This window comes from Hypanus sabinus, chromosome 9 (genome assembly GCF_030144855.1).
Source record: "Hypanus sabinus isolate sHypSab1 chromosome 9, sHypSab1.hap1, whole genome shotgun sequence".
In the NCBI taxonomy this organism is placed as follows: domain Eukaryota; kingdom Metazoa; phylum Chordata; class Chondrichthyes; order Myliobatiformes; family Dasyatidae; genus Hypanus; species Hypanus sabinus.
Window position 1 is genome coordinate 149570520 of NC_082714.1, and position 25194 is coordinate 149595713.

The following is a 25194-nucleotide window of genomic DNA, read 5'->3' on the forward strand; positions in this document are numbered from 1 at the left end:
TGGCCTCTCAGGAATACTCAGTTTCATCCAGTCAGGCAGTACCCCAGTTTTAAAATCAACAGTGAAGACAGAGGCATGCATGACCATGGGGTGCTGAGTCAATTGCCTTCATTATGCAATCTCCACCACCACAGAAACCAGGATAAAAGGGAATTCAGTGAACTTTTTGTGATATCATGAAACAACCAAGAACACTTAAATCAGCAATGGCAATGACCATAGAGTATTCTATCTGTATAAGTGAAAACCTGATCTTCAGAACAAGCCATGTCTCAGCCAAGCTGGTTTGATACAACTGTAACAGTGGCATCTACCTACTGGCATTGGGACAATTGCCCAGATAAATCCTGTTCATAAAAAGCAGGAGAAATCCAATCCGGATAGCTTAAACAACCTAAACATAAACACTAACCTAACAGTCATTCCCCCCGCCACACAGGATGGCACAGTAGTGTAATGCTATTACAGTACCAGTGACCCAGGTTCAGCTCTGCCACTGTCTGACAGGAGTTTGTATATTCTCCCCATTATGCCATGTGCTTCTACCAGATGCTCCAGTTTCCCCTCACATTCCAAAAACGTGCAGCTTAATAGGTTAAATAGTCTCGTAGGTGTAACCAGGCGGCATGGGGCCAGGAGGCCTTGTTTCTGTGATGTATCACTAAATAAGTTACCGTGCTGTGGCTGCCATTCACAAATGCATTGCATTCACCTAGGCTTCTCTAACAACACCTCCCAAACACATGGCCCATGTCACCAAGAGAGACAAGCAGCTAATATCTCTAAGTTGCATAATTGTTCCGTCATTGTCTCTGCATGTAAACACTGCAGTTCGCTACCCAACAGCCCTGCAGGGTTATCCTCACAAGGAAGGCAGCAGTGTTTCAAGATGGCAGCTTATTTCAAGGACAATTGGGAAAGGGAATTAGATGTGAACTTTTGGAATCAATTAGGCATCTAGAAAAATGAATAACTTTTATAATAACTTGTGTTTTTTCCACACCACCTAAACAGACATAATCTCAGTAAACTCCCTCATACCACTGGAACTATAGAACCTCCTCCTCAATAGTGAAGTTTGTCAACTAGTGATATTTGTCAATTAGTGATATTTAATCCTCCCACATTTGGTTTAAAATTGCACTGGAGTCCAAAAGACATCTGGAGAGCACCGATTATTGGATAGATTCCTACTATTTACCTCAGGAGGACACCACAGCCATCCTGCAGTAGGTTCTTGTACAGCAGGGTCATTGACTCCTTTAGAATGTCCTGTCACTGAACTGACACCAATTTTCTGAAAAGAAAATATGTTTCACTATACATTGTAAACTGTACAAAAAGTAAAGAATTTGAATGAGGGTGCAGATTCTGATGATTCCTGGGATGAAGATTTATCAGATTGATTCCTAGTTTGGTGGTATTTTCCCTTAAGCAGATATTGAGTAAGTTTGGTCAATGGTCACTGGAGTTAGAAGAACATGAGATGAACTCACAAAAACATAAAATTCTGAGAGGGGTTGGCAGGCTGACTGGATCCTCTTGGTCAGAGAGTTTAGAACTAGGGGGCATTACTTCAGGGAAAAGGACCGACTGTAATGAGGGGGAGTTTCTTTGCTGAGATTATTGCAAACGTTTAGAATTCCTTATCTTGTGGGGCTGTGGATGACTAATCATGAAGTATTTTCAATCCTTAGTTTGTTAGCTTTTAGGACACCGGGGGATGGGGTGGTGGAATCAAGGGATAAGGCAGTAAGGTAGACTTGAGGGTCAATTACATCTTATTAAATGGCTCAGTTAGTATTAACAGGTCATGGGATCTATTCCATTTCCAATAACCTTATGTTCTTATTGTAAAAAGATAGACTCCAGTAGTACCACATTGGAACAAGGATGAATCACAAATCCAAAAATTTACCCTTATAACACCTTACCTGCTCAACTAGAGTCCTTCGATACCCCTGTAAAAGAATCCATTGGTAGGATTTTACTATTGTCTGCCACTTTGCCTTCAGCCTTAGCTGCTCCAAGCCTAACTGAGAGGGGCCAGTGATCCATTTTCTAACAAGCAGTTCTTAGCTCTGATCACAGAAGAGTGATAGATTAGGAAAGACTTGGGTATATTTTGTTTATACTGTAGATTTCTAAAATATTTTTATATCAGAACTAAAATTTTCATAGTTTGATATGAGTTACATTTTCTACTGTGTCCTGTGCAAGCAAAATACGGATGATGTTGGAAATCTGAAACAAAATGCTAAAAAAGCTTCAACCACTGATCCTCTGTGGGGAGAGAAAATATTCATTAGGTGGGCATCTATGTGGAGATAAGATCAAAGGTAATAACAAACTAGCACATAGTGCCTTCTGTATATTGCACTCATTTATGAAATGTGTTTTTGCTGTACAGCGCCGTGAGACTGGCTTCCATTCTTTTCCAATCTGTCAAAGCAAAGATTGACTGCTGAGCAGGTAAGAAGGGTGCTAGGGAAACTCAGACACGGTAAAGCATTGGGACCGGATGGTGTGAATCCAACGTCCTGAAGGAGTGTGCTAAGCAGCTCTGTGCAGTTCTCCAGCACATTTTCAATCTGATTCTCAGCCTTGAAAGGGTCCCTACTGTGTGGAAAACATCATGTGTGGTCCCAGTACCCAAGAAGGGCCAACTGAAAATCTTGAATGACTAGCATTCGGTGGCCCTGACCTCACAAACCTTGAAGACCTCCAACCCCTTGTCAGATCAGCCCTTGATTCCCTGCAGTTTGCCTACCAGGAGCACATTGGAGTTGACGATGCTGTCATCTGCCTGCTGAACAGAGCCTACTCCCGTTTGGATAAGCAGGGCAGCTGTGAGAATCATGTTCTTTGATTTCTCAGGTTCCTTTAATACCATACAGCCCTCATTGCTGGAGGAAAAGGTCTGTTCAATGCAGACTGGCACTTCCATTGTATCCTGGATAATTGACTACCAGACTGGCAGACCACAGTTTGTGCAGCTTCAGAGCTGTGTCAGACGTGGCTATAATCAGCACTGGGGCCCACAGGGGACTGTATTGGCTCCCTTCCCGTTTACCCTGTATACTTTGGACTTTAAATACAACACTGACTCATGTCATCTGCAGAAATTCTCTGATGGCTCAGCCATATTTGGGTGCATAAAGGAAGGATGGGAGAATGAACACAGGGCCCTGGAGAAGGATTTTGTCAAATGGTGCAAACTAATCATCTGCAGCTCACCATCAGTAAGACAAGGGAGACGGTGATGGACTTTAGGAAGACTAAGCCTGCACTGCTCCCTGTTACTACTGACGGTGAGGACCTACAAGTACCTGGGTGCAGCTGGATGACAGACTTAAGTGGAGCACCAATGCAGAGGCTGTGTACAAGGGCCAGAGTCACTTCTACTTCCTGGAGGGACTGAAGAATATTCAGGCCTCTCTTTCATTTATTCTACCAGTCTGTTGTCATCAGTACAATCTTCTATGCAGTGGTGTGCTGGGGCAATGGCATCAACACGGGTGATGTCAACAGGCTCAATAAACTGATTAGAATGGCTGGCTCTGTTATAGGACTCAAACTGGACACACTGGAGGCTGTGGTAAAATAAAGGACCCTAGGGAAACTCCTGGCAATTCTGGGCAATGTTTCTCACCGTTTGCATACCACCTTGGCTAAACAGAGGAGCACCTTTAGTAATAGACTAAGACAACTGTGCTGCTCCAAAGAGCACTATACGAGGTCATTCATACCCTTGGCCATCAGGCTCTATAACGAGCTAACCTACAGCCAGGGAAGTGATGAACCCTCCTGTTAGCCTGTTCATGATAACTTATTTTCTTATTCTTTCTTACTTCTCTTCTAATATTTGTATATTTGTAATGTTACTGTGAAACTGTAATTTCCTTTAGGATCAATAAAGTATCTACCCATCTATCTCTCTATGGTGTCCAGTGTCTTTTCTCCCCGCCACTGTCTCTAAAAAGTCAGATTGAAAACTAGATGCGCTGAATTTTCTAAATAATAGAAGGAACTTTTAAATAGATTCTTCTCACAAACTCTTTTCTCCTGCCTCCTGCCAGTGGCAGCTCTATGAAAGTGAACTAAATTGTTCACAACATTGGTGCGCTCTTGATCCTGAAACGGGTTTCAGGCCGTATTTTTGTACCATCTGTAAGACTGATGTTTTTGAAACCAGAAATATCTCTAAAGAATCACTCTACTATATCTCATCCTTTACTGAAACCTTCATTATCTGTAAACTTGAAGATCTGACATACCTCCTTAGTTCCACCTCCTTCAACTAAATCTTCACTGTCCATGGCCTCACACACACAGACTCACTCTATCCACCACCCCTAGTTCTGCTGACTTGTGGCTCCCATGTAAGCAATTGCCCATTTTTAATACGTTCACCTTTTTCTCACATCATCATATGTCCTCTCCACATTCTAATTTTGTGACATACCTCATTTTTCTGGGACATCCACACCCATTTGATTCTGGCCTTTTCGGTCTTTCCTAAGATAAATTGCTCCACCATTGGTGATTGTGCCTTCAGCTGCTAAGCCCCCAAGCTCTGGATTGTCTCCATTTTTTCACCTTTAATTCATGCTTTAAGACCCTCTTTAAAAATTTAAAAGGCTTTTGCACATCAGCCTATCGGTTCAGTATTTGAGGAGGTGTCTATGAAGTGTCTTGGGATATTCAGTTAGTTAAAGGTCTGATTTAAATACAAGATATTGCTGTCATTTGCTTTTAAAATCACTAGCTTGTAATTTTGACGTTTTTCCTTCAGAAGGGAATGGGTAACTGATAATGAAGAAGATGCCTATCTAATTATTGCAATACTTGGGCTTTTCAAAGTAGGGAAGAGGTTTACCTGTTGCAACAAAAGTGAACATAATCAAAAATTACAATTTATTAAGAACAGTGAGATACAGGTAAATGGAAAAATCACATGAGTAAAGAGTCATAGCAATAAATTTTGAGATTTCCAATATGAATATTTCTTTTGAAATGGATCTGTAAATATTTATAAGAACAATGAATATTTTCTCTGTTTTACAGCAGCATAAAATAAACTAAAATAGACAATGTGTATTTGTTTATATTTTGAATTAAGGATCTCTGATGTGCCAATAGGATTTGTTAAGCTAAATTGAGTCCCTAGCCATATGGTGAGTGAGGATTCCTCTAGACACATCCTCCAGTTGTTGTTTATAACACAGGCTCCGGACAATGGCGAATTCTACTGCGATCCCAAGCAAAATATTATCGTGCAAAATTAAAATTTACATGGTGTGAAAAATGAAAAACATCCAGTGAATGACGGTTCTGTGGGTGTAAATGCTTTGTTAATGAGAGGCCAGAGGAAAATGACCAGACTGGTTCAAGCCGACAGGAAGGCAACAGTAACTCAGGCAACCACATGTTACACCAATGGTGTGCAGAAGAGTGTCCCTGACCTCACAACGCATTAAACCTTGAAGTGGATCAGCCATAACAGCAGAAGGTCACGGAAATACACTCAATGAGTGTACTTTGGCTGTCAAAATACAATTTAGAGTTGTATCATAATTCTTTCCACAATCTAAATTAAATACGGCAGAGATTCTTAAGCACTTTAATGCTTCACTCACTTGAGAGGGTTTTGTTTAATTTGGTGATATTCTGTTGATCTTCAGAGGCAGAGTTTCCCCAGCATTTTCTGTTTTTGTTTTTGTTTTGTTCTAAATGTCCACCCTGCCACCCAACAGCAGTACTCTCCTCTCCTGGGATAGGGAAACACTTCATACACAATGCCTACACACAGGGAGATTTTAGAAAAAAATGTGGTTACTTTATCTATATGACTAGCATATTTACATATGCATTTAATAGTCTGCACCATTAGAAAGAGACAAATTCATTCAAAAGGGAGCTGGATAAGTTTAATATCAACACCTAAGAGAACTTTGGATAAGTACGTGGGTGGGAGAGGTGTGGAAGCTGATGGTCAAGGTGCAGGCTGATGGTCAAGTTCAGCTTGCAATAGATGGGCTGAATGGCTTGTTACTGTTCTGTAGTGCATGACTCTGTGTAGTGTTAGAGTAATATGCAAATATCAACATTAACAAAAGTGTAAATATGACATGGTAGAGATAATTAAATGTAAAATTAAAGAGAGGGCACTCAATATAGCAAAAATTATTGGGAAGGTAGACAATTGGGAAACTTTCAAAAATCTACAGAAGGAAACTAAAAAAGACATGAAGAGAGAAAATATGAAATATGAAGGTAGGCTAGCCAATAATATAAAAGAGGATACAAAAAGATTTTTCAGGTATATAAGGAGTAAAAGAGAGACGAGAGTGGATATTGGGCTACTGGAAAATGACACTGGAAAGGTAGTACTGGGGAACAAAGAAATGATGGAGGAACTGAATAAATATTTTGCATCAGCCTTCACTGTGAACGACCCTAGCAGATTGCCAGAAATGTGGGAGTGTCAGGGCAGAAGTGAGTGTCATTGCTACTACTAAAGAGAAGGTGCTTGGGAAGCTGGAAAGTCTTAAGCTAGATAAACCACCTGGACTAGATGGACTACAACCCAGGGTTCTGAAAGAGGCAGCTGAAGAGATTGTAGAGGAATTAGGATCTTTCAAGGCTCACTGGATTCTGGAGTGGATCCGGAGGACTGGAAAATTTCTAACGTTGCTCCACACTTTAAGAAGGGAGGAAGGTAGAAGAAAAGAAATTGCAGGCCAGTTAGTCTGACTTCAGTGGTTGGAAAGATGTTGGAGTTCATTGTTAAGGATGAGGTTTCAGGGTACTTAGAAGCACATGATAAAATAGCTAAAGTCAGCATGATTTTCTAAAGGGGAAAGCTTGCTTGACACATCTGTTGGAACTCATTGAGGAAATAACATGCAGGAGAGACAAGGAGAGCCAGTGGATGTTGTTTATTTGGATTTTCAGAAGGCTTTTGACAACATACAGCACATGAGGCTGCTTAACAAAATAACATATTATGGGAAAAGTACTAAAATGGATTGAATATTGGCTGTCTGCCAGGAGACAAAGGGTGGAATAAAGGATGCCTTTTCTGGTTGGCTGCCAGAAACTAGTAATGTGTCCCAGGGTTCAGTAATGGGACTGCTTCTTTTCACGTTGTATGTCAATGATTTGGAAGAAAGAATTGACAGCTTTGTGGCCAAGTTTGCAGACTATTTGGAAACAGATTGAAGGGCAGGTAGTACTGAGGAACTAACATGTCTGCAGTAGGACTTAGACAAGTTGGTAGATTGAACAAGTAAGTGGTAGATGGAATATAATGTGGTGTTTCCATGCACCTGCTGCTTTGTGCTTTACAGTGATAGAGGTTGTAGGTTTGTGATGTGCGATTGGAATGACCTGGGCAAGTAACTGTAACATGCTTTAAAGTTTCTGCGCATGCTATAAAATGATAAAAGTTTAACTTTTCATTCCAGGTGCATGGAAATGTTAGATCTGGTGATCCCACAAAACCTGACTGCAAGTATTGAGTGTTCCAACAATTCAGACTTCAACAACAGTCACATCAATAACATCTCAGAGACACCAAATGGCAAAACAGGTAGGGAAACAAATCCAACAGGTTTATTTGTGGCTATAACTTGGTCTCAGAAGATGCTATCATTATTGGAGGAATGACAGGAAAATTAATCATTGAGAATATTAGAATCCTTTTGGGTGTTGCATAACTAAGCTAACAAAATACATTGAATTCCTCTAATGTCAGCTAATCAAAACAAGATTAATAATTGTATTTTTGACAACTCCAAATGCCTAAGAATTCACCCTCAGTTATTAGTGTTAAACATGCCAATGGTAACAAAAATTGAGATGTTTGTTGAAAGCAGAATACAATAGTGTATTGGGCTGCTGACTGGGTTTCTATTTCTTAATACCTTGAATAATTAGACTTAGAGTTATTCCACATGTGAGCATGGAAGGATCATTCAAAGATATGAATCACAAATATTCAGTAGGCAGCCAATAGGATCCAAGAGGAACTTCTTTCGCCATCAAGTGCTCAGAATATGGTGCGAGCTCGTACATTGAGTCGTTGAGTTAAGTAGGATCAATACATTTACAGACAAGTGAGGTAAATATTTGAAGTGAGACATGAATGGAAGGACAAGGCGATGAAGAAGATTGAATCATAATTGGAGAAAGCTCACAAGGTGCATGAATGTTTGGTTGGGACAATTCAGATGAGTGGGCTATAAACTGGGTGGCTTCATCGGAGGGGTGTGGAGGTTGGGTCATAGGAGATATTTAGAGAAAAGGTACGTGAAGAATGGGGATTTCATGGCTGGGGGAATGGGCAGAGAAGAGGAGTAAAAACCTTAGGCAGATCAGACGCTATGACATTTAGTGGCAGGGCAGGCTGAAAGGCGTAATCCTAGTTGTATATTCTTGTATTCATGTTTATGTTCTATAAATCCAAAGTTTTTCTCTGTAAAGAATGGTGCAAGGATACATTCAGAACTCATAGGCTTTGAGATGGGAAACCAAATAAGCATGTTATGGAACAGTATCAATGCCTTCTTGAATTATCCCTTTTCCCACCCCCACCCTCAGGAAATTTCAAACACGTGGAAAATCTGCAGATGCTGTGAATCAAAATAACACACACAAAATGCTGGAGGAACTCAGCAGCCAGACAGCATCTATGGAAAAAGAGTACAGTTGATGTTTTGGGCTGAAGCCATTCATCAGAAGTCCATACTGTTTTCCATAGATGCTGCCTGGCCAGCTGAGTTCATCAAGCATTTTGTGTGTGTTACCTTCCAGAAACATTCTCTGATTTAAATCAATGGCAAATGTAACATTGTGGCCAATGGAACAACAGGCTAGAGACTACCAAGGTGCAATATGAAGTCCTGTTCCCCTAATCCATGGGTCCCCAACCTTCTTTACACCATGGACCAATACCATTAAGCAAAGGGTTTGTGGACCCCAGGATGGGAACTCCTGCTCTTATCAGAGTCTAGCTTCAACTTGGCAGTAGAGGAGGCATGTCAGTGTAGAAATGGGAAACAAAATTAAAATGGCTGGCCACTGGGAGATCCTTGGCTGTTTGGTTTTGCTGACATTAAGTGAGAGGTTGTTACTATGGCACCATTAAACAGATTTCCAATCTCCCTCATATATGCTGATTTGTATCTAGCTTTTGATTCACCCAACAGCGGTGGATCATCAAATTTAAGAAATGTTGTGGTGCAAGGTGAAATCTGGTCATAATAAAAAGACAAAATACATGTATGTATAGGTGCAAAGCAATACTCCCATGTAGCAGCTTCACAGGCACATAGCATCATATACACAAGAGGCATTCACAAGAAAAGCAGATTAAATATGTTTACTATGAATATATGTTTATAATGTATGGAAGGCACTATGGTAGAGTAGCGGTTAGTGCAATGCTATGACAGCTCAAAGCGTTGCAGTGTTCAGTTCCAGCGAAAAACGTAAGGAGTTGGTACAGTCTCCCAGTTAAACTTCTGGGTTTCTTCCGAGTGCTCCAGTTTTCTACCGCAGTCCAAAGATGTATCTATAGGTGGGTTAATTGGTCATTGTAAATTGTCCTGTGATTAGAAGAGGGTAAACCCTCACAAGGTGGAAGGTCCTGGTGGAGTACTTGGTAAGGCTCTGAAAACCTGTGCCAACCAACTGGAGGGAGTATTCAAGTACACTTCAACCTCTCACTGCTACGGGCTTCAAAAAGGCAACAGTTACACCAGTGCCCAAGTAGAATAATGTGAGCTGCCCTAATGACTTATCACCCAGTAGCACTCACATCGATAGTGATGAAATGCTTTGAGAGGTTGGTCATGACTAGACTGAACTCCTGCCTCAGCAAGGACCTGGACCCATTGCAATTTGCCTATCGCCAGAATGGGTCAATGGCAGATGCAATCTCTGTGGCTCCACATGACCTTAGACAACCTGGACAGTACAAACACCTCTGTCAGGATGCCGTTCATCGTCTATAGCTCAGCATTAAATACCATCATTCCCACAATCCTGATTGAGGAGTTACTGAATCTGGACATCTGTACTTCCGTCTACATTTGGATCCTTGACTTCCCAACCAGTAGACCACAATCTGTGCAGATTGGTGGTAATATCCGCTCCTCGCTGACGATCAACACTGGCACACCTCAGGAGTGTGTGCTGAGACCACTGCTCTACTCTCTCTATACCCATGACCACGTAGCTAGGCATACAGAAGCTCAAATACCATCTATAAATTTGCTGACGATACAACCATTGTTGGTAGAATCTCAGACGAAGACGAGAGGGCGTACAGGAGCGAGATTTGCCAACTAGTAGAGTGGTGTCGTAGTAACAACCTTGCACTCAACATCAGTAAGACGAAAGAGCTGATTGTGGACTTCAGGAAGGATAAGATGAAGGAACACAAACCAATCCTCATAGAGGGATCAGAAGTGGAGAGAGTCAGCAGTTTCTAGTTCCTGGGTGTTGAGATCTCTGAAGAGCTAACCTGGTCCCAACATATTGATGCAGATATAAAGAAGGCAAGACAGCGACTATACTTCATTAGGAGTTTGAAGAGATTTGGTATTCAATATACATATATAGTAACTGATTTATTTATTTATTCTATATTATGTATTGCCTTGAACTGCTGCTGCAAAGTTAACAAATTTCATGACACACGCAGATGATAATAAACCTGATTCTGATTCTGAATATTGTTGGGATAATTTAAGTGCCAGGTCAGATTGATAGGCCAGGGTGCTGGGGTCAGAAGTCAAGGACAGATCAGTTCATCTTGCTGCTCTGCAAAGCTTACTCGGCTCTGCTCTGAACGGAGGCTGTGGCTTCACCGCTCTGAGAGGATTCACTTTCGTAAACTTCAGTTCTGAATGTTATTTGCTTACTTTTACTAATAGCATGATTTTTCTGTTTTTTTTTCTCTGCGCATTGGGTGTTCGGTGGTATTTTTTTGTTTTGTGGCTGCCTGTATGGAGATGAATCTCAAAGCTGTAAACTGTATACATACCTTGATAATAGTTGTACTTTGAACTTTAAACTTATTTAGGTGTGTTGCTGGGTGCTGCAGCTTGTTGGGCTGGAAGGGCCTGTTCCATGCTGTATCTCTAAAGAAATAAACATAAAAATAAAATGCATACAGAATTTTTACAAGGAAAAACACAATGAGAACAGCCAAAAATGATCAAAGTGTTCGGTGTGATTAGAGTTTTGTTTCAAGAACCAGATGATTGAAGGGAAATAGAGGTTCTTGAACCTGGTGATGTGGATTTCAGGCTCCTGTACCTCCTGCCTAGTGGTATTAAAGCCATCGGTTACTGCACGCCCACCCCCCACCCCCGTCTATTTAACTGCTGGTTGATGAGTTTCTCTTCAAATGCTTAAATGAGTAAGAATGCAAAGAGAGTTTAAGGCAGCGGATGCCAACTAGGGGTCTACGGACCCCTCAGTTAATGGCATGAAAAAGTTTTGGAACCTCCGAGTTAAGGGAAAAGCCAAAGTTAAGTGTTTTTTAAGTATTAATTTCTGTCCAGATCATGAGGTTTTCTCCTTAAACTCTTGACAATTCTTTACTTCTATAAATGCAGTATTCAGACATTGAAATGTGTTAATTTCTTAAAAAGCCATTGTTTAATTCCACTGGAATTAATTCTTAAATTACTTCCCTCAAGATTGATTCAGATTTTAATCATATCTCCTGATTTTCTACACCCAATTCACCGGAGGAAAACTCTCCACGCCTAGTAGTGATTCAGGTATATTTTTGTAAATAAAAGGCTACTTTATCTCCATCACATGTATGTTAATCTGCTTATAATATGGACTTCCAAGGGTAGTGGTGGAGGCAAATTGAATAGCAGCAATCAAAAGGAAGTGTTTACATTCTTGAAAGGAAGGAATTTTCAGGATTTATTTAGGGATGGTGAGTTAGTAGGACTAGCAGGATTTCTCCTAAATAAAGCCAGTACTGACTTGTGCACCACAACCAGTTTATAATTCAGTGATTCTAAGAAAGATATTTATCTTAAAGTGTAAGTGTGATATGTGTAAATCCTAATCTGTTTTATAAGGAACAATTTCAATTCAATTCAATTCAAGTTTAATTGCTGTTTAACCATACATGAATACTCATGAGTACAGCCAAACGAGGCAGCGGTACCACAGGGTCGAGGCGCAAAGACGCATTACCAACAGTCACACACAGTAAGCACACAGAAGATCACAATCATGTAATAAGGTTTGTGGCTATCCTCAGAGTTCAAAGAAAATTTATTATCGAAGTATATATATGCCAACATAAACCACCCTGAGGTTCATTTTCTTGCCAGGATTCACAGTAAAACAAAGAAATACAAAAAGATCAACGAAAGACTACACACAAAGAATGACAAGAAACCAATCTGCAAAAGAAGACAGACTATGCAGATATAAATAAATATTGAATTGAATTGACTTTATTTCTTACATCTTTCATATACATAAAGAGTAAAAATCTTTATGTTATGTCTCCATCTAAATGTACCATGTGCAATCATAGTAATTTATAATAATTTATAACAAATAGAACAGTCAATGTAATATAGAGTACACTCAAATCAATGTGAGTTCATCAGTCTAATAGCCTGGTGGAAGAAGCTATCCCCGAGCCTGTTGGTCCTGGATTTTATGCTGCAGTCCGTTTCCCAGAAGGTAGCAGCTGGAATAGATTGTGGTTGGGATGACTTGGGTCCCCAATGATCCAACGGGCCTGTTTTACACACCTGTCCTTATAAGTGTCCTGGATCATGGGAAGTTCACATCTACAGATGCTCTGGGCTGTCCGCACCACTCTGCAGATTCCTGCGATGAAGAAAGGTACAGTTCCCGTACCAGGCGGTGATGCAGCCAGTCAGCATGCTCTCAATTGTGTCCCTGTAAAAATTTCTTAGGATTTGGGGGCCCATACCAATCTTCCTCAACCGTCTGAGGTGAAAGATGCGCTGTTGTGCCCTATGCACCACACAGCTGGTGTGTACAGACCATGTGAGGTCCTCGGTGATGTGGATGCCGAGGAACTTGAAGCTGTTCACCCTCTCAACCCCAGATCCATTGATGTCAATAGGGGTTAGCCCAGCTCCATTCCTCCCGTAGTCCAGAACCAGCTCCTTTATTTTTGTGATATTGAGGGAAAGGTTGTTTTCTTGACACCCTGCGTCAGAGAGATGACTTCTTCCCTGTAGACTACCTTGTTATTATTTGAGATAAGTCCAACCAATGTAGTTTCACTGGCAAATTTAATTATACTGAGAATATATAAATAATACTGAGAACATGAATTGTAAAGTCCTTGAAAGTAAATCCACTTCATGTGTCCAGTGTTGAGGTAAGTGAAGTTATCCATGCTGGTTCAGGAGCTGATGGATGAAGGGGATTAACTATTCCTTCATCCACTGGACTCCCAAACCAGTGTGGATAAATTCACTCTCCTCAATGTTGACCTGATCGCTGAATACAACCTATACATCTGCAATGCAATACTCCTTTATGCATTAATATTTCAGGTAAAGTACAAGAGTGGTATGTAGAATGTTGTAACCAGCAACCAATGTATTAGCTTGGAATAAGTAACTATTGAGTAAAAGCGGTGACTCATACTGCGAACATATCATTCTTGAAACATTAGATCTAGTAACAACCAGCTCAGAATCCTCACTGCATATCACACCACCACAAGCACAAACATCTGACCATGGCATCACTTACAAAAATGTAGGCACAGCTTGCCAGACATAAATAAGCAAAGTGGCACTGAAAACCCATCAGGCATGAATCGCTTGAGTATCATTTTAGTTTAACCTTTTCACCCTTTGGAGGAAGAAAACACATATTAAAGAGTAGGATTCATGTTAAAAACCATTCACAAATGGCAGTGATACTGTATAGAAACAACGGCATGGAAAAATTTATACATCGGGGATTAATACTTTGTGGTTGATGATGTTCTTTCCTGCGCCTTGTGGCACATTGGGCAGCAACCTTGCCCTTTCTTCAGCATCTGTCTGTTTTTCACGAGGCCGAGTTGCTAGCTCAACTATCTAATAGGTTACGTGTGACGAGATCAGGAAAATGGATTACAGAGGTGTATTGAAGCTTTGTTCCTGTTTGTATTTATGACGTATGCAGCAGCTATTGAGGCAAATATGTTCATCATTATCCCCTTATTTTTAGTTCAATTTTTAATGATCTTAACTTAGATTGTGGAAAACCTGATAGTACACTGCATCACCTCGCATTGTATTGCCAAGGTTTTCAAACTGGGACAGGTAAACTGGTAAAGTCAGTTATGCGGAATGTAATTACAGACCATTTTTATCCTCTCCTCATGGCTCTGCAAATTTCCTTTCAAATACTTATCCAGCTCCCTTTTGAATACTGCAGCTGAATTTGTCTCTGCTTGATAGTGCAAACTATTAAATGTAAATGTAAATATGTTCATCATAAAGTAACCCCATGTTTACTAAAATCCTCCCTATGTGAAGGCATTGTGTATGACTGCCTATTAGGAAGTGAATCTCAAGCTTGTATAATGTATACATACTTAGATTATAAATGTACTTTGAACTTTGAAGTGTTTCCCTGTCCCAGGAGTGGAGAATATTGCTGTTAGGTGGACATTCAGAATGAAGTAAAAATAAAAACAGAAAATGCCGGGGAAACTCTGCATCTGAAGAGCAACAGAATATCACAGAATTAAGCAAAACTCTCTCAAGTGGGTGTAACTTCAAAGTGCTTAAGAATCTCAGCTGTACTTAATTTAGATAGTGGGAAGAATTGTGATGCAACTCAATATTGCATTTTGACAGCCAATGTACACTCGTTGGTCACTTTATTAAGTACCTCCTGTACCTAATAAAGTGACTACTGATCGTATGTTCGTGATCTTCTTCACGAACTTCAATGATGATGTGTTGTGTGTTCAGAGATGCTGTTGGGCATATCACTATTGTAAATTAGAAACACAAGAAAGTCTGCAGATGCTGGAAATCCAACAAAAACTGCTGGAGGAACTCTGTAGGCCAGACAGCATCTATGGAAAAATGTAAGAAGAGAGGTCTTGGCCCAAAACATTGACTGGTTACTTTTTTCCATAGATGCTGCCTGACCTGCTGAGTTCCTCCAGCATTTTGTACGTATCATTGTTGTAACACATGGTTGCTTGAATTACTGTCACCTTCCTCTCAGCTTGAACCAGTCTAGCCATTCTCCTCTGGCCTCGTTCATTAAAAAGTGATTTTTCCAACCAGAAAACTGTCATTCCTTGGATGTTGTTAGTTTTTCGCAGAACATAACCTCTAGAGACTGTTGTGTGAAAACAAGATCAGGAGCTTCTAAGATAGTCAAACCACCCTATCTCACACCAACAGTCATTCTGCAGTCAAAGTCACTTTGATCACATTTATTCACCATCCTGATGTTTCGTCTGAACAGCATCTGAACCTTTTTACCATGTCTGCATGCCTTTTATACATTGAGTCGCTGCCACATGATTGGTCGATTAGGTATTTGTATTAACAAGCAGGTGTACCTAATAAAGTGGCCACCAAGTGTATCTGCAGCCATTGGCAAACGGTCTTGGCGAAGTGTTTCGGTGATCTCATTTAACAAATACATATGGTGGAACCAGTGTAAGGGTGGCTAGCGTTACTAAAACCTCCTCTGCAAAATCACTACAGTTTAAATTATCTCAATACTTTGGAATCTTTGCACATGTGAGTCTCAGTCCATACTAACTCATTTAATTATTAAATTGCTGACCTTGGGTAGCTCAACTGATTTTTGTCTGAACGCAAGTAAAATGCTGATGGAGGTCATGAAACTATTTATGTTTAAAAAGGATAATACAGTATGTTACCACCCTGGCTATCTGTTTCAGGAATAATTTTATTACATCACTTCTGTCTTGCAGAGGTTGATGAGCCTCTGGAATTGCCTAGCTAAATGGGTGCACCGGCAAGACCAATCAAGGTATCTACAGAGGAGGTAGATACATTTTTGGTAGGTTGAGATATTAATGACTATAGGGAACTGACGCAGAAGAGGATTTGATGCCTCAGGCTGATCAGCAATGATCGTTGTAGTCAGGGGGCGGGAAGCTTAAAGGGCAGAGTAACCTACACCTGCTCCTTGTCTCATCTGTTCTTGTAGTCACTATCTGACAGGTACATTAGTCTGGGCAATGCATTTTAGGTAGGATATCAAGATTATGGAGAGGAAATTATCCCAAGAATGAGGGACTTCTAGTGTCCAGAGTGGGAAGAGAACACAGATATTAGTACGGATTTTAGATCATAGATTTTCGGCGCTCCCCTATCTGCGGGGGATTGGTTCCGGGACCCCCCCCCGCGGACACAAAAAATGTGAATGCTCAAGTCCCTTATTTAACCTGTCGCAGTGCAGGTGGACTCGAGGGCCCGGCGGAGCTCTGGTTCCGCCGCCCGCGGCTGCTGCTGAATCCGCAGTGTTTCTGTTCCGTTGACGGAAAATGATCACGATTGAAAATAAAGTGCAAATAATAAAGCAATCGGAAAGAGGTGAAACGCCATCGGTCATTGGAAAAGCATTAGGCTACAGTCAGTCAACGATCAGAACAATTTTAAAGGATAAAGTGAGAATAATGGAGAATGTGAAAGGCCCTGCCCCGATGAAAGCTACAATTATTATTAAGCAACGCAGTAGTTTAGTTATTGAAATACATTTATTTCTTAAGTGTGTTATATGCATAGAAATATAAAATATATACTATATACTAAGACAAACGTTTGACTGACACTAAATAATACTGGATGTACCTGTTCCAACTTATGTACAAATCCGACTTAAAGACTGCCTGTACTTTAAATCATCTCTAGATTACTTATAGTACCTAATACAATGTAAACACTATGTAAATATTTGTTATACTGCATTGTTTAAGGAATAACGACAACAACAAAAAAGTCGTTACATGCTCAAACAATGAGTGCTGGAGAGAGAACTTCCGGGTTTTTCCAATCCGCGGTTAGTTGAATCCGCAGATAAGGAGGGCTGACTGTACAACAACGGAACTGGCCCTTCAGCCCACAATGTTGTGCCAAATTAAATTAGTAATCAAATGACCAACTAAATTAATCTCTTCTGCCTGCACAATATCCATATCCTTCCATTTCCCTCACATTCATGTGACTATCTGAATATCCCTGAAAATTCCCTAATGTATCTGCCACCACTACCACCCCAGGCAACGCATTCCAGGAACCAATCACTCTCTATATAAAAAAAAATCTTGCCTCTCACAGCTCCCTTGAAACAACTCCCTCCCACCTTAAATGTATGCCCTCTGGTACTAGACATTTCAACCCTTGGAAAAAGATGCTGTCTGTCTGCTCTTCTATGTCTCTCATAATCTTCTAAGTCTCTACGAGATCTCCCGCAGCCTCTGCTGCTCCAGAGAAAAGAACTTAAGATGATATTGTTGGCTTTAAGAGTTGAGATGCCTATGAGTGAATTTAGCAGAAGTGCTTAAAATCACAATTTTTTTTAGGCTAATTAAGGAAGATCTGTTCCGTTAAAGTTCAAAGTAAATTAATTATCGAAGTACATATCTGTCACCATATACACCAGATTCATTTTCTTGCAGGCAATCCAGTTCAGTGTGAACAGTTCAGTGATGGAGCAAGCTAAGAGGAATGAAGTTATCTCTTCTGGTTTAAGAGCCTTTTGATTGGTTCAACCAGTTCTTGAACCTCAGGGATGTGGGTCCTGAGGCTCTTGTGCCATCTTGCTGAGGGCAGCAGCAGCAAGAGACCATGGCCTGCCTGGTGGTCCCTAGGTGGTGGAGCTGCTTTCCTGCAACAGCACTCTGTGCAGACGTGCTCAATTATGGGAAGGGCTTTACACATTAGGGACTGGTCCATATACATTTCCTTTTGTTGGCTTTTTATACAAGGGCATTGGTGTTTCCATATAAGGTCATGATGCAGCCAGTCAATATACTGTCCACCACACATCTATACAAGCTTATCAATGTTTTAGATAACATGCCCAATCTTCACAAACGTCTAGGAAAAAGGCTATTACTCAGAGGACACAAAGTTGAGATAACTGGCAAAGGACTCAAAGGTGAGAAACAGAAATCCTTTTACACCAAGTTATTATAATCCAGAATATAGTTAATCTAAATAAGCTAATAACCTTCAATGAGGAATGGGATAAATATTTAAAGACAAATTAGCCATAGGTTGCAAGAAAAGTGCAGATGAATGGTACAAATTTGATCAAAGGCACAGTACAGTATCACTGAGCAGAGTGACTTTGTGTGTTGTAAGGTTCTATTAGTGTAGACTACTCTCGAAAGCAGAAGAAAATTCAGAAATCAGAGTTGTAAAGGGACTTGGGAGGCCTCATGCAGGTTGAATTGCGGGAAGGGAAATGCAATGCTAGCATTCACTTTGAGAGGATTAAAATAGAAAAGCAAGGGGGTAGTGCCGAAACTTTATAAGGCATTGGTCAGACCGTACTTGGAGTATTGTAAGCAGTTTGGGGCCCCTTATTTAAGAAAGGATGTGCAGGCGTTAGAGAGTGTCCAGAGGAGGTTCACGAGGATGATCCCAGGAATGGAGAATGATAGCGCTAACATCTGAGGAGCCTTTGATGGAGTTGAAGTTTCAAAGAATGGGGGTGTGGGTGGTATCTCATTGAAACCTATCAAATATAGAGGGGATGTGGAGAAGATGTTTCCCACAGCAGAGGAGTTTGGTCCCTTATAGTCTTATTCTATAAACCATTGTCTGGCTCCAGCTAACTTTTGACATGCAGTGAAGGGTTAGAAATTAAAAGAAAAGAAATGCTTCAAGATACAATATATAAAATACTTTCTCTTAATCATGTACTCATCAGTCTCCCATTTGATAACAGAAGGGAATTGATGACTCCATATGTTGGCAGCATTAGCTCTTCCCACTTCAATTCTTAATAGTCAGTATCTAGATCAGAACTACAGCCATTCCTTTGTAGGTAAGTGGTACCGATTCACGGTAAACCCAAAACAAATACAGCTGGGCTTCACTTTTACTTTAAGATTAGTAAAGATAATGTTGAAAAGAGTTTTGTATTGGGATGCAAAACTTGTCATGTATGAGTGCCTAAATAGGGCAGGCAATTTGTCAACCATGTTTCCACCCCTCCAACTGCCCCCAACCTCAGAGTAGAGAAATAGAGGAAATTAACGTGTTCCCCATAGACTTCAATCCATTAATTGGCCTGGATTTCTCATTCATAAACTTACATTTTAGTTTAGATTAATAAAAAAAACACTGCAGTTTCTTTCTTGAGGTTAGTTTCCACATTCACCCACTTGGGTAATGGGTTTCCAGTTTAACACACACGAAGTGCTGGAGGAACTCAGCTGGTCAGGCAGCATCTATAGAGAGGAATGAACAGTTAACATTTGAGGCCAAGCACCTTCATCAGGACTGGAAAGGAAGGGGGGAAAAACAGCATAAGAAGATGGGGTGGTGGAGGGGAAGGAGTACAAGCTGGCAAGTGTTAGGTGAAGCCAGCTGAGGGCAAGATAGGAAGATAAGAAAGGGGAGGGGATGAAGTGAAAAGCTGGGAGGTGAAAGGTGGAAAAGGCAGCGGTCTGAAAAGAAGGAATCTGATGGGAGCAAAGAATGGAATATGGGAGAAAAGGAAAGAAGAGGGGCACCAGAGGGAGGTGATGGGCAGATGAGCAGAAGCAAAGGTGAGAGGACACCAGAATGGAAAATAGAAATAGTGAGAAGGCCAGTGGTGAGAAATTATAAGAAGACAGAGAAATCGATGTTTATGCCATAAGATTGAGGGTTCCATGCAGAAGGTGTTGCTCCTCCAACCTGAGTGTGAGATCTCCTGCTTGTTATTTTTGGAAAACATCCCTTTCATTCCATGAGTTTCAAGGAAATGAAATATGCCCAATACTTGGCACAGTAGATTACATATTTAGTGCTTTAATTTGTCATTCTGAACAGTGGCAGCTTGTAGCTGATTACACCAGTGATGATAGTTAAGAAAGAGGTGAAACATCATCTGGTTCCTGGTCAATATTTGTGCAACAAACAAGATTACTGAGGCAAATAACTGGGGCAATATCACACGGCATGGCTGTTTGTGAGAGTTTTCAAATCTGCCATTCCTATATTGCCAATAGCAATATATTTGGCTGTAAGATACTTTTGAAAGTTGAGGTATTGAAATATGTATACAATAGACTTTTTTAAAAAATCGGTACATTGGTGATTTCACAATTTGATTCAAAAATGCCTCCACCTACTTAGATGCATCGAATAGCAGAGTCAGCCAGCACAAAAACAAACGTTTTAGCCACCATGTCCATGCTCATCATCAAGTGCCTACCAATGCAAATCCAATTTTCCAGCACTTGGCTCCTACCCATATACGCTTTGGAAATGTAAGTGCTTTTTCAGATACTTCTTAAATGTTGTGGACTTCCCTGTCTCCACCACCCTCACAGGCAGTGGGTTTCAGATTTCAACCACTCTCTGGATAAAAGAAATACTTCCTCCAATCCCTTCGAAATCCTCTGCCTCCAACTTAAAACCTCTGCTCTCTGGTTTCAGACATCTCTGCTGCAGGGAACATTTTTTTTTACTATTGAAACTACTGTATGTCCTTCATAATTTGTCAGCTTCTTTCTCACCTTCTCCGCTCCATGGATAACACACCCAGTCTACCCAGCCCGCTTCATGATTGAAATGCTCCATCCCAGGTAACATCGTGATGAATCTCCTCTCCACATCCACTCTGTAGGCTGTTCAATACCAAATCCATAGCTTTCATTGAGATCCCCCCCTCATTTTTCTAAACTCCAGTGAATACAGCCACAGAACCATCAAAATCTCCTCATAGATTTACCCTTTAAGTTTCCAGCATAATTCTCATGAACCTCCTCTGGACCCTCCTCAATGCCAGCACATCCTTTCTTAGATCAGGGGGCCTAAGTTAGTTCACATCAGTCTTATAAAGCTTCAGCATTACATCCTCACTTTTATATTCTAGTCCTTTCAAAATGAATGCTAACATCGCAACAAACAGTAGGGATCCTAATTATGTGTTTGGAAGCCTGTAACCAGAGGTGTACCACAGGGATCCTAACAATGATTCCTGTGGGTCACCTGTGGTCACAGGCTTTTAATCACATGAACAACCTCCTGCCTTCTCCCCTTTGCCTCCTATTGCCAAGCCTACTTTGGATCCAATTTGTTACGTTATAGAGAAAAAGGAAGTACAAAAATCTTTTCAAAGAACTATTAGCAGCAAAGCTAGTTGAACAAGTTTTCACAGGTACAATGCGTGTCTTTGTTACGAAAGGTTAATCAGATGTTGTTGGCACTAGACAGAAATAATTCACTGCTGTATAATGAATTTAAGCTGCCAGATATGTGATTAAAATCTGAATGTGATTACACAATCAGGAGGTCAGTCATGTTGGAATATTCTGATTGACCCATCCCAATGTTTAGAATTTAAATCAGGCAAACAAGTCCAAATATAACAAGGTAGCAATTGGGCTTATTTCAGTGGTTCAATGCAAGTACAGATAGAGAGCAGAAACACGTGGGGTGCAGCCATGCTACAGGCACTTCAATAGATTTCAATTGGTACATTTAATGTCAGAGAAATGTATACAATATACATTCTGAAATTCTTTTTCTTCGCAAACAACCATGAAAACAAAAGAGTGCCCCAAAGAATGAATAACAATTAAATGTTAGAACCCTAAACCACCCCCCAGCTCCCCCTCCCATGTCCAAGCAGCAGCAAAGCAACAATCCCCCACCCCTCCCCACCAGCAAACAGCATCGGTGCTCCCCACCAAGCACTCAAGTGTGCATCAAAGCATCAATAAAGACACAGACTTGCAGTACCCCAAAGACTACTTGTTCAGCTGGTAATTGGACATACCACAGGCTTTCCCTCTCCCTAATAAGGGAAAAAGAGGTGTCCCCATTTCATAGCAAGAGGTGAGACATAACAAAACAACTTGCTGATTCAAGGTATTGAAAGTCTGTTGCGTCGCTTTTTCCGAGCTCTGTGCCTCTGGGGACACAGCAAGCCCACTGCTTCCGACCTTCCTTTTTCTCCCACAATGCATCAATCTTGAATCCGCCCGCCTCCAGAGCCACATAAATCTGGCACTGTGAAGGCGCACTGGTCTTCTAGGCTGTATCCTTGGCCTATCGAAAAGCGGCCAGTTGTGAGGCCCTGAGAGTCTCAGTTATGTGGACTTCAGCTCTTCAGTTATATAGACATACTGTCTGAAATCAACGTTCAAATTTCAAGGTAGATTTATTATCAAAGTATGTATATATATCACCATGTACTACCCTGAGATTCACTTTCTTGCAGGTTTTCACTGGAGGACAAAGAAATACAATCGAATCAATGAAACACTACATACAAAGAAGACAATCAATGTTAATTCAAAAACAAAACAAACAATAATAATAAACAAGCAAATACATAATACTGAGAACATGAGTTGTAGAGTCCTTGAAAGTGAGTTATAAGAACATAAGAAATAGGAGCAGGAGTATCTGGCCCATCGAGCCTGCTCCACCTTTCGATAAGATCATGGTTAATCTGGCCATGGACTCATCTCCACCTACCTGCCTTTTCCCCATAACCCTTAATTCCCCTACCTTGTCTTAAATATATTTACTGAGGTAGCCTCCACTGCTTCATCGAGCAGAGAATTCCACAGATTCACCACCCTCTGGGAAAAGCTTATCTAAAAGCTTATCCTTATCTCCATCCCAAATCTACTCCCCCAAATTTTGAGGCTATGTCCATAGGTTGTGGAATCAGTTCAGTGATGGGGTGTGTGAAGTTATCCATACTGGTTCAGGAGTCTGATGGTCGAAGGGTAATAACTGTCCCTGAATCTCGAATGGGACCTAAGACTTCTCTATTGCCTTCCCAGTGACGAGGAGGAAGGATATAGGAAAATTTTCATTTAGATGGCACCATGCAAAATTTCATAGTGCTCTCAAACAATGTACAGCTAATTAAGTAGTTTTGGCATACGTTGCAGTGTTGAAGTTTAGCAGGCTGCCAGAAATAACAATTGTCCTGCCTGCTTAACCACTTGGTGAAGAATTAAATATTAATGAGCTTATTGATTAAAACACTTCAGTTTTCAATATAATTGTTATGTTCTCTTTGAGAGCAGTCACTCACAGCAGATCTAAGAACAAACCAAGTCATAACCTTTAATCCTTAACCCGAGCCCTTACGAAAATTAGCCACCGAAGGTTGATTGCACCAAACTCCCTCTTGGTGTCAGTCTGTGGTGAAACAGAGAGAGCAATGAAATTTAAAACCTACTTGCCAAGGTGCTGCGTTCATGCTAGTTGGAAAATAATTCTGGAGAAGGAGGCTTGCTGTGAAATTTAGGACCAAGTCTCTCAGAAGAGGTAGCGTTGTCAGAAATCCTGACAGTCATAATAAAGACTTACTAGTCCAAGCAAACTTAAGCCAGAGCAAGCCAGTCAGCAGAAGGATCATAGTTTACTCTCCTGGTTCGAGTGCTTACAGTCCCAACTTCAAAATCAATCAGATTTTGAAATGCATACTCGTCTTTGTCAGTTATCAGGTATGCATTGTGTATCGAGATGGACAAATCAGTCCATTTTTGCTCCACTGCTTTGAAATGTTGTGTTCCCATTATTCATCTTCCAACATGATGTGCAATCTGCTGAAGCTTTCATCTGTTATGATTAATGGTTAATGACGCATTGTTCCGTGTCCCTCTAAAGTGATTTTACTGCAAAATGGCATAGTTTTGAATTTGATGATCACAAATCACTGCAGACCAAACATCCAGTCTCTCAACCAGGTGGCATTGCAGCGGAGCAGTTAGCGCAGTCGGGGTTCTATTCATGCTGCCGTACTTCCCATGATCATGTGTGTTTTGTAAAGTATTGATCTATTTCTTATAGAACAATGAACCCCCCCCCCCACTTAGCACTATGTATTGACCTGTTGTGTACACATGTGCTTTGTTCTCTCTCTCTCACTGCAGTGTGAATACACAGTTAAAGCCATCCCCCAACTGCATGTTTTTACTTAATGTATATGTAGTTTTGCACAGACACAACAAATTGGCGATGAGTACAAACCAGAATTTCAGGAAATACCACGAACTGCACTATCAGATACGGGACGAAACACCAAGAGTTAAACAGCATGAGAAGGCCGAAGGAACACATGAGTAACAGTGAAAGATGCGCTGAATTTAAAGTGAAAATAACATGGCGATAGCTTCAGTCAGGATAGTTGACAAATGCTAAAGAGAAGACGTTTGAGAAGGGAATAGACTACCAGATCGAAGACTTGGCCAAAAGCGATTCAGGGTGTCAAAAAGTTCAAAATGCACCATTACACCCATGGGAGTGGCTGTCTTCACCATGGCAAAGAATACACATTGACCTTGCTGGGCCATTCATGGACTCCATGCTTCGGATTGCTGTTCATGCTCATTTTAAGTGGCCAGAGGTTATCCCAATTAAGTCAACCATCTCAGCAAAGACTGTCTCTGCTCTGAGGACTATCTTCACTTGAAATGACCTACCAGGATAAATTCTGAGTGACAACGGACCATGACATCAGACATTTCAAGTCAACTCCTCACCACCCAGCAATGAATGGGTTCGCTGAAAGGTTTATCCAAACCTTCAAGGAGTCCATTAACGTGATGGACAAGGAGGACATTCTGTATAGCATAAGGTGGACAACTTTCTTTTTTGTGTATCGTAACTCTGCTCATGCAACGACAAATTAAACACCTGCAATGCTGTTCATGAACAGGAATCTGAGATCTCACATAGACCTCCTGAAAGCAGACCTCCAGAGGGAAGTGAAGAATAAACAGTTCCGCCAGTTGCCAAGTGAAGCAGCAAGGAGCTTTGAGATTGGACAGGAAGTCCTAGCACATGATTACCAAGAAGACAAGTGGACATCCTGTAGGATAGCTACAAGAACTGGGCCACTGATGTACACAGTGGATGTTGCAGGTCAGCCATGGAGATGTCATGTAGACCAGCTACTGGATGCTCAACCGAAGAACACACCTGAGTC

At 40.9% G+C, this 25194-nt stretch overlaps 1 protein-coding gene across 6 annotated transcripts in view; it reads left to right on the top strand.

The window, feature by feature from the left end:
• The window catches only part of LOC132398942 (eyes absent homolog 1-like), a 271558-nt gene that overhangs the window by 94173 nt on the left and 152191 nt on the right, over positions 1–25194 (top strand). For 5 of the 6 annotated variants that reach the window (XM_059978783.1, XM_059978781.1, XM_059978780.1 and 2 more), the window contains one exon: positions 7470–7594. In XM_059978783.1, the coding sequence (XP_059834766.1) occupies positions 7474–7594 (121 nt within the window). In that variant the 5' untranslated portion in view covers positions 7470–7473. Of the gene's footprint in view, positions 1–7469; positions 7595–16025; positions 16078–25194 lie in introns of those variants that run through there. The other variant, XM_059978785.1, reaches the window with a different exon arrangement.